Genomic DNA, 10,245 nt, shown 5'->3' on the forward strand with positions numbered 1-10,245 from the left:
TTGATTGATTTCACTAACCCACTTCATCATCTCTCTCTACTTTCTCTTTCTTATTTTCTTTTGTACCATGTGTTTTAAAACTTGTACCTTACTTGTTTTGTATTTTTTTTTAATTGAGTGAGTTTAGAAAGATAAGATTTCCGTATGTTATGGGTTGAGAAAGATGAAGAAAAATAAAAGACAAAAATTGATATGACAGTGGGTTCGATGGGTTGGGAGGGGACGACTATCTCCTCCCTAAGAACGATCTGAATGTAAATAAAACATACGGGATTAAACGCAAAATTTTGATAAACCATCAGATCAACTTCATTAATTTGTGTTAATTTGTTCTTAGAAAATATATGCTAGAGCATATACTTTTGGTAAGAAAAAGAGTGTACACGTGGCGGACGCTGATAGGATATGGTTTATTTAAGAAAAGCATAAGCTTTGAGAATCAGCAACCCTGCGAAGACCGCCTTTTCCATTCCGCCACCCTAGTAATTATCACCCTTGCACAAATATTTTATTCGATCAAAAGTCGTCACACATCCTCATACAATGAACACATGAATTGTTTGGTGGCTCTAGTTTCCGATTCATATCTTCCTTCTTCCCACCCTACATTGCAAAAATCAAATATTCCATAAACAAAGTTTCGATTTTTCAATTTTCCAGTCAAAACCCACTGTTAATCACTTGATCTAACAAGGGTTTATACAATTTTCAATTCCTGATCGTACACGATGATGTGTTCTCTGAAGCAGTCTCAGCTATTCGGCTGTGGCTCCAATGGTATCAGTCACCGGAGAAATCCCCTTGTGCAATTCTCCGCTTCACCATCGATTTCTATGCCCAAACTTCCCAATTTTTCCGTTTCCTCCCTTTCAAAACCTCTACATATCTCTTCAATTCATACTCTTGGATCATCCGAAATACAACCCAAAAGGAAATCGTTGCCCCCTTGCAACGCATACGAGGCTGATCAATCCGATGTAGGAGGAGTTGTCGAAAAGGTTGAAGCAGCAAGAAAAGCGAAAATCGGTTTTTATTTCGCAACTTGGTGGTTTTTGAATGTGATTTTCAATATTTACAATAAGAAGGTTTTGAATGCTTTTCCATTCCCATGGTTGACATCAACTTTATCTCTCGCTGCTGGATCTCTCATCATGTTAATCTCTTGGGCAACGAAAGTAGCCGAAGCACCAAAAACCGATCTCGACTTCTGGAAATCCTTATTCCCTGTAAGCAATTTAGGGCTTTTTTAGGTTTAATTTCATCTTATATCTAAATACAAACACGACTATTAAGTTTTAAGCAATTACATGATCTGGGTATTGTGTAATTCGTCGTTTTATACATGGGTTCTTTGAATCTTTAACGAAATATGAAAAAAATTAAATTTTTGTTTTAGGTTGCATTAGCACATACGATTGGCCATGTAGCCGCAACTGTTAGTATGTCAAAAGTAGCTGTTTCTTTCACTCACATAATCAAGAGTGGTGAACCGGCTTTCAGTGTATTAGTTTCCCGGTTTATTTTAGGAGAAACTTTCCCTATGCCGGTTTACTTATCCCTCATCCCCATCATCGGTGGTTGTGGTCTTGCTGCACTTACAGAACTCAACTTCAACATGATTGGTAATCAAATCATCAAAGTTTCTTGAATCATGATAAATCATTGAGATTTTTAATTTGGTTTTTTGACTTTTGATTTTCAGGTTTTATGGGAGCAATGATTTCTAATTTGGCATTTGTGTTTAGGAACATATTTTCAAAAAGAGGCATGAAGGGGAAATCTGTTAGTGGGATGAATTATTATGCTTGTTTATCTTTGCTTTCTCTCTTAATTCTCACTCCATTTGCAATTGCTGTTGAGGGCCCACAAATGTGGGCAGTTGGATGGCAGAATGCCATTACTGAAATTGGACCCCATTTCATTTGGTAATCACATGACATCTCTACCTACTTTTTTTTTTTTTAAACAAATTTCAAAAAAATTGTTTGCTCATTTGTATTAGTCTATTATAAAACTTTGACTCTTCAACAAAAGGAAACTTCTATGATGATGCCCTTTTTGTGTATCATATGACTAAAGGGTAGGTATGTCATTTACTCATTTTACATTTATCTTAATTTTTTTTTTGGGTAGGTGGGTGGCTGCTCAAAGTATCTTCTATCACCTATACAATCAAGTTTCATACATGTCGCTTGATGAAATCTCTCCTTTAACTTTTAGTATTGGAAACACAATGAAACGAATATCTGTCATAGTCTCCTCCATCATCATCTTCCGTACACCTGTCCAACCAGTCAACGCCCTTGGAGCTGCAATCGCTGTTTTTGGAACTTTCTTGTATTCTCAGGTAAAACTTGTTGCCATTTCATTTCCAAATTCGTCAATAAAAAAATTGTCACATTTGGCAGAAATTTGCACTTTGATGCTAAAATTACAAGAGCTTTTGTAATTTGTCATGATATGTATGATTTTTTATTTTTCAGGCGAAGCAGTAAAAGGTGGAGGGAAAGTTAAAGGAATCGTGAGTGTACCATAAACGAGAGGCAAAAAGTGGAAGTATTGATATAGCTATGTTATGTATGATCTTCAAAGAGTGAGGATGAGGGGAAACTTTTGATTTTGTAGACAATAAGAGATGATAATAATGAAAAATGGCAAGTATAGTTTGCATGTCATGAAGCAAAGGTGTAGTGGACTTTTGATTTTTTTTTTTTGAATAAGACAAAGGCAAGATGAGGATAATCTTTTCACAAGATTGCATGGAAATATCGTGGGTGGAATATTTTGGTTTTGTGTTTTCTTGTTTCAATATTAGAAAACCGTTGGAAAAGTTTGCTTTATTATTCTTAAGACTCCTAAACTAACCTTTATTGCTCTCAATGTTTTAAAAACCGTTTTTTTAATTGAATAAGTATTATGACCCCAGTTTAACTGGTTCGCTGTTAGGGCTACTGGAATGTTTTTAACAACTATTTGTGCTCCTGAATGCACCAATAAGAAATTAGCAAATAATTAGATAATTAATTAAATCAAAAATGGTATTTTTGGTTTTTTGCGCTTTAATTAATTGGATCATTTAATAAAATCTTTGCAATTAAGGAAACAAAATAAATAGGTTTAACATAATCTTTCTTTTATCTCACGTTAGTTCTTCACCTACAAAAGAAAAGAAATCAAATGAGTCGGTTATAACTTCACTCCGTCCCAACAACCCTCCTCGTCACCGATCCTTCATCCCTCCTTCAATCTTGTTCTTGTTATTGTACAACCGCCAACATAACCGGTTGTGAAATATAGTCCAATACTTATTTGAACACTTTTCTAGATGGCTTTTTTAATGTCAAATCTTCGATTTTTAGATGTGTTTTTTCTTAGTTGGTCGCAATCATGTTCACAATCCGAAGTTTAGACTCATCTGGTTTGTTATTTTCTCCTTCTTTGACTTCATATATTTCTATTTTATCCTTCTTTGACTTCACATATTTTTGTGATCCAACCAAATCTCGTTTTTTTGTGATATGTTTAATAAGATTCTGTCATGGACTCCATGTGTTCGATAAATTGCCTCTATGAAACAATAGTTAATATTACATCTGTCCTAAATTGATAGTCCACTTTTGACTTTTGAAGTTTTTTTTCTTCAACTTTGATTTTTAATATTTTTGTTTTTGATAGATAATACTTGATGCAAAATATATGGATGTATTGTATTTTAAATGTTTTTTCATTTTTATAAGTTTTATTAAGTAATATATAACACAAATAAAAATATTTAAGGTCAAATTTGAAGAAAAAAACTTCAAAAATTAAAGTGGACTATCATTTTGAGACGGAGGGAGTAATATTTAATTTTTTAACTTCTCTCCAATAAGAAATCTGACGGATTTTGCTCCAACAAGAACTTCGAAAAATTAAAAGTATATTTTTTTTATGTACATAGAAGTGGTATCGATTAGGTAATTACCAATAAATTTTGATTATGGACGTATCTGACATCAATTCATTCGGTATGGAAGGTCAATATCTAATTCTATCAAAATGGAATCTCGATTTTATGGCATGGAATCTCAAATTACTCGTTAGTGTTTGAAGGTATGCACTCTTTTATTGTAAATTTAGTCACATTCATGTATTTATTTATTACATATGTTGTATGTTTCATCAAATGGAGTATAAAGATTTTAGCATCTGATTTTGTCCGCCAAACGTTTGTTATAATGCTTGAATCAGATATTTCAGCTAATTTTTTTTGTAATCTTTAAACTATCATATCTCTCTCATACTAGCTTGGAATGATCTGAAATTTATTTTTGCATATTCTCCTATGTGTTAGCTACAAGTTAGGTTCCAAAGTCAGTTTAATTGGATTAATATTGGCTGAGTTATAGTACTTCAAACATGGGATGTTACAGCTGTATTTTTAGCACTTTTACTTTGTTTAGAAAATTTTGTGATCTTTGAATCGTCATATTTACCATATTCTAGTTTGTAATAAACTGACCTTTTTCCAAAATATTATCCTCTGTGTTAGCTACAATGTAGGTTCTAGAATCATTGTGATTAAATTAAATCGATTACTTGGATCAAGTGACTCGGGGAATACTTGATCAAGTAACTCGAATATTACATTCTGTTAGAATAAATTAAAAGTTTTTAATGTTTAACACATTCTATTAGAATTTATAGTTTTATTCTTTTAGAATATACTGAAAGTTTCAATACTTTAAAGTTGATTACGTTTTTTATTTTTATTTTTTATTTTTTATTTTTAATTTATATAGGTTTTGAAGGGCTGCCATTGATGTTGAAAATGAAGAAAACATGGGGAACGAGTATTCTTGCAGAATGTTGTCATTTTTCAAGAATTTTATTCAGTTTTGTTGATATTCTTTTAGAATATGTATAATTATATTAGAATGTATAAGATTTTTAGTCTATAAGAATATGTATGAATTTGTATTTAAGTTCGACTGTATAAGAATATGTTAAAATGCTGTTATTCTTCAACCGAGGATTTAAGAATTCTGTTATTCTTCAATAATATTATAATATAATAACATCCTTAAAGAACATCATTTAAAAAAAAAAACTAACGGAGTAAAATCGGTTATGTTTACAAATTACATTAGAATTAAAATTAAATTAATTTAAAAAATTCATATTTTTAAAATTAGGAGAATTAATTATCCCTAAAAATTTGAAAATTTAATTTTTTAAAAATAGTTAATTGTCCAAAATACCCTTATGCTGAAATTTGTATGATTCTATGGTACATATTATCCCTTTGTATTATTATACACTCTTAGATCCTGACCATTGATTAATTCCATTTTTTGGTCCAGATTTGTGCTTACGAGCACACAATAGATGCTAGGAACACAATAGCCTAGCAATATATATATATATATATATATATATATATATATATATATATATATAAACACACACACACACACACACACATATATATATATATATATATATATATATATATATATATATATATATAGAGAGAGAGAGAGAGAGAGAGAGAAAGAGAGAGATTCATTTGAGACTATGCTAATTTCGTGAGACATGGGGACATGATTCTAGCCATTCATCTTGGATATTAAAAAAAAAATTATATAATGCAAAATAATAGGAAAAATCCAAAAATTCTTTCTTTAAAAGGTTTTTGGATTCAGATAGAAACTCTCTTTCCACATCTTTCTCTGAATTGGAAATTAAGGATGCTATTTAGTGTTGCGGAAATGATAAAGCACCGGGTCCCGACGGTTTCACTTTCAAGTTTCTAAAACACTATTGGGATGTTATAAAATCCAACATCTTTTTGTTTTTGAGAGACTTTGAGAATTTTGGTGTACTGGCAAGAGGCTGCAATTCCTCTTTTATTCCTTAATCCCGGAATCTCGGAACCCTCTTTATTTAATAGATTATAGGCCCATAAATCTTGTGGGGCGCCTTTACAAAATGATTTCCAAAGTTCTTGCAAATCGTCTTAAAAGGGTTCTTGATAAAGTCATTAGCCCCGAACAATAAAATATGTTGAAGGGAGAAGTATTTTGGACAAACCTCTGGTTCTCAATGAAATTTATTCGTGGGCCAAAATTATGAAGAAAAAAAACGTTGTTCTTTAAAGCAGATTTTGATAAGGCTTTTGACTCTTTGTGTTGGGAGTTCTTAGATTCTATTATGGAACAGATGACATTTGGTTGGAAATGGAGAAGATGGATCAAATGACGTATCAAGTCTAGTTGGGTGTGACATCCCCAAAATCATGGTCAGAAAAGACCGATTTTGTTTATGCTTTGTTAAAAATCAGAGTAACATTTTAAATAAAAGTGTTGCAGAATTTGTTCCCAGAAAAACATGATAACCGCGTTATCAAAACATTTCTAAAGAAATATATTTTTATTCACTTTTAACACATTTGGGTTGTCATCGTCAATACAGGAACATAAGTATAAACGGAACTTTCATTTATTTACACTAGTGATCTACATCTCTTTAATCTCTCAGTGTAATGTCACTTCATATCGACACCTGTGATATAAATAAACTGAGTGGGTCAGGTTGGGAAACCTGGTGAGTACATAAAGTTTTCAACCCACAATAATATAATTATTATGTTTAATCATCAAACAGTTAACCCAATTACCCATCCCCATTATCTTCTTTATTCTTAAGGATCTACCCTGAGAATCAGCTATTTCTTGTTCATTCATTCCTAAGGAATATGTGCGAATTCCATCGTTGTAAATGACACATCTGTCAAGCACAATTGCTAGTTCTGTCACTTAGGCGCGGCTGCCAAAATTGTGACATTTTCTATGGGGCGCATCTACCGAAATAGTCCTTTTAGGCGTATCTGCTGGGGTCATGAGGTTCTCTATTAGGCGCTTCTGCTGGTAGAGTCCTTTAGGCGCAATCGGCCAGGGTTTTATTGACATTATCGTTTTCGAGAGTCCACACTCAATACATATCAATGGGTTTTTAGAGTACACCTGGTGAATACACAGTTCAAAACACCTACAGGTTACGAGCCTGCTAGTGTCCACTGGACTGTCTAGAATAGTCCGTGGTTGTCATCCATACTCTGCTGGATGACGGGGCCATCACTTGGGTAAAAGGATTCTCTCATGGTTCACCTCTCACCCTTATCTCATGGTCTATATCACCTCTTCATCATTTTAATTTTGTCACACAGAAACTATTTCATCTACCCATGTTTTACCCAACACATTTTGTATATATAAAATACATATACTGTTTAAATCATTTAAAACGTGTATAAAATCGTTCATCCAACATAGATAGCAAGTATACAAATAATATGCACACACAACATGTATAAAATACTTCATATCTATGTGTAAGCTGAAAGTAACTATGCACTCACCTGATTAGGCGGTGACTCATCACTCGGACAAGACTTCGTTACTCTTAAAACAATTTCCTTGACAAAACCTAGTATCAATATGACTAGGGTTTAGTCTGACGTTAACCGCGACTAATTAATAGTCCAACTATTATTATTATTATATAAGTGTTAAATAACACTCAATATAACTCATAATATTAGCCCAAATAATTATTTTTAAGGTCCTAATAATGTTACTATAACTAATTAGAAGCTATATTAAAAATAGCGTAGGCGTAGCTCACTTATAGCGGGTTTTTCGCAAAAAGCGGGTTTCACTGGAGCAGCGTTCCCTGTAACGCCCGGGTTTTCAGGGCTAAGCATTTTTGTCAATGTAATAGTCTAGATCAACTATTGTAACTCTTTTTGAAGTAATAAATATAAAATATTTGAGTATTATGTGAATTATGTGTGTTTATGTGTTTATTATTTAATTATAAATGTATAATTAATAAAGAATAAAAATGAGCGTCAAAATTAAAGTGTGAGATAATCCCGATATCTCTACATAAAGTTGTAGAATACGTCTCAAGGTTTCTGTACATATAAAGAATGCCGAAATCCGAGCTATAACGAAGAAGTTATGGCCCGCCGAAGTTTTACGGCAAAACCGGCACGACACCGGGAGACGTAAATAGTGAATTTACGATAAGAGACTTTTTAGCCTTAGCAATCTAAACAAAAGTCGTAGAATATGTTAAACTAAGAACATCGATAAAAAGAACGCCCAAATCTGACTTCGTATGAAAAAGTTATGATTTTTCTAAGATTCGGCTTAGCAGTGCACGGCCTGAAACTCGAATTTTAGTTTGAGCGGTTTTTGGCTTACATGACCTAAATGAGAGTTGAAGATCTCATTAATAGGAACTCAAAGGTAAAAAGACAGACGAAAACGGAGTCCGTATGAAGGAGTTATGAACTCTTCGCGGTCATTTAACAGTCTAAACTCCTCCTACTGTTAAATTTGAGATCGGTCGAGAATTAGCCGACAGAGTCTAAACGAAAGTTGTAGATCTTGATTTTACCTACGCGTGGATATAAATAACGTCAAAAACGGAGTTCGTATGAACGAGTTACAAATTATAATAGCATATTTACGTATTAAAATAAAGTATAAATCATATATATGTACACATATATATACATATGTATATATCATTAGAAAGGTATCGACGATGCGGTCATTATAAGACTAATATTCAGTTCTTTCGACATTAGTTTAGTACAAATATCATTAAATCCATTTAAAATAGTATTATAGAGGGGTGTTTAGTTGTTTATATAACTAAAAGGTCATTAAGTAATTATGGAGGGTAGTTTTTGAAAATTCAATTAGTATAAATAAGAGCCTTGGGCTCTCATATTTCTTGCACCATTCTCTTGATTCAAGAGTCTTTCTCTCCTTATCCCCCGAGCATTTCGGTCCCTCGTGATTCGACTTCTCTTTCTGTAGTTTAGTATAGTAAGGTGAGCGCTGAAGCGCTGCACGAATCTTTCTTAGAAAGATTCAGCGACGAAGTTCTGCCCCTGCAGAGCCCGACTCCTAGCTAAAACCCCATTGTAAGTAAGTTATGCTTACCTTATTTTAATATAGCTTATATTTAAAATTAGTATTGTTATTATGAACTTATAATAAATACTTGGGCTATTATTATGGGTTATATAAGTATTTTTTTTAACGCTTATATAATAATAATAATAGCTAGACTATTAATTAGTCTCGGCGAATAATAGACTAAACTCTAGTGGTAATAATACTAGGTTTCGTCGAAGAAAATTCTATTTAAGAAGCGAAGCGCTGTCTGAGTTCGGAATCACCACCTTTTCAGGTGAGTGCATAGTTACTTTCAGCTTACACATAGATATGAAGTATTTAATATAAATTACGTGCTATTTGTGCATATTATCTGAATACTTGCTATCTATGCTGGATGAACGTTTTATACATGTTTTCAAAGATTTAAACTGTATATGTATTTTATATCTACAAAATGTGTTGGGTAAAACATGGGTAGATGTAATAGTTGCTGTGTGACAAAATAAAATAATGAGAGGCCTCGTTATAGATGTTATTGATGATCCAGTCATCTAGCGGAGTATAGATGACGACCACGGACTATTCTAGACAGTCCAGTGGAACACTAGCAGGCTCGCAACCTGTAGGTGTTTATTTGAACTGTGTGTTTATTTGAACTGTGTGCTCACCAGATGTACTCCATCCCCCACATGGTTGCCTATTAGGACATTTATTGATGAGGAATCCCCTTAGTAGTAGTGTCCGTCCCGATGATGATCCTTAGGCTAGGTCCCTTATGATAGGTGTTTAGGGACGTAAAGTGAGGATAACGGGAACGGGTAATCGGGTTATTATTGATTGATGAAATTAATGAACTATTTATTGTGGGTTGAAAACCCTATGTGCTCACCAGGCTCCCAAGCTTGACCCACTCAGTTTTATGTATTACAGGTAGTGGCGCTTGAGCATATATATGATGTTTGGATGAGGGATTACGGATATAGGCCTGTAGATATGAAATAATGTAGTAAGGCTTGTATTGTACTGTTTATGCTTTTGATCTGTACGAACATGACATCCCGAGTCTTTTAATGAAATACATTTCTATGAAAATGCTTTTGATAAATCTTTATCATATTATTGTTTTGGGACAAATTCCGCAACACTTTTATTTAAAATGTTACTCTGATTTTTAAACAAAGCATAAACAAACCGGTCTTTTCTGGCCGTGATTTTGGGGATGTCACATTCCCGAGCCGAAAGGCTCTTTTCTTAGGACTCCGGGAGCCTCGGGGCTTCCTTCGGGTGC

General features: G+C 33.2%; 1 protein-coding gene and 1 long non-coding RNA gene across 2 annotated transcripts; both read left to right on the forward strand.

Annotated features, from left to right (window-relative positions):
• The first annotated feature begins 436 nt into the window (after positions 1-436).
• On the forward strand, positions 437-2,753 carry LOC145015360 (glucose-6-phosphate/phosphate translocator 1, chloroplastic-like). The gene is made up of 5 exons (XM_078973826.1): positions 437-1,226; positions 1,397-1,622; positions 1,703-1,925; positions 2,134-2,347; positions 2,484-2,753. Exons 1-5 carry the CDS (start codon positions 729-731, stop codon positions 2,493-2,495), a joined length of 1,173 nt encoding a protein of 390 aa, XP_078829952.1. The 5' UTR covers positions 437-728; the 3' UTR covers positions 2,496-2,753.
• A 6,052-nt stretch (positions 2,754-8,805) lies between these two features.
• On the forward strand, positions 8,806-10,017 carry LOC145013878 (uncharacterized). Its single transcript, XR_013665304.1, has 3 exons — positions 8,806-8,980; positions 9,182-9,249; positions 9,888-10,017. It is a non-coding gene; the product is annotated as an uncharacterized LOC145013878 (long non-coding RNA).
• The last annotated feature ends 228 nt before the right edge of the window (positions 10,018-10,245 follow it).

The sequence above is a fragment of the Lactuca saligna genome, chromosome 9, assembly GCF_052625555.1.
Source record: "Lactuca saligna cultivar CGN05327 chromosome 9, ASM5262555v1, whole genome shotgun sequence".
Taxonomy (NCBI): Eukaryota; Viridiplantae; Streptophyta; class Magnoliopsida; order Asterales; family Asteraceae; genus Lactuca; species Lactuca saligna.

What these genes read in the sequence shown, in the direction of transcription:
- LOC145015360 (XM_078973826.1), top strand. Translation starts at nt 729, where the DNA reads ATGATGTGTTCTCTGAAGCAGTCTCAGCTATTCGGCTGTGGCTCCAAT. An exon ending in TCTGGAAATCCTTATTCCCT is followed by an intron (nt 1,227 to 1,396) that starts GTAAGCAATTTA and finishes TTTTTGTTTTAG; the next exon opens with GTTGCATTAGCACATACGAT. An exon ending in ACTCAACTTCAACATGATTG is followed by an intron (nt 1,623 to 1,702) that starts GTAATCAAATCA and finishes TTTGATTTTCAG; the next exon opens with GTTTTATGGGAGCAATGATT.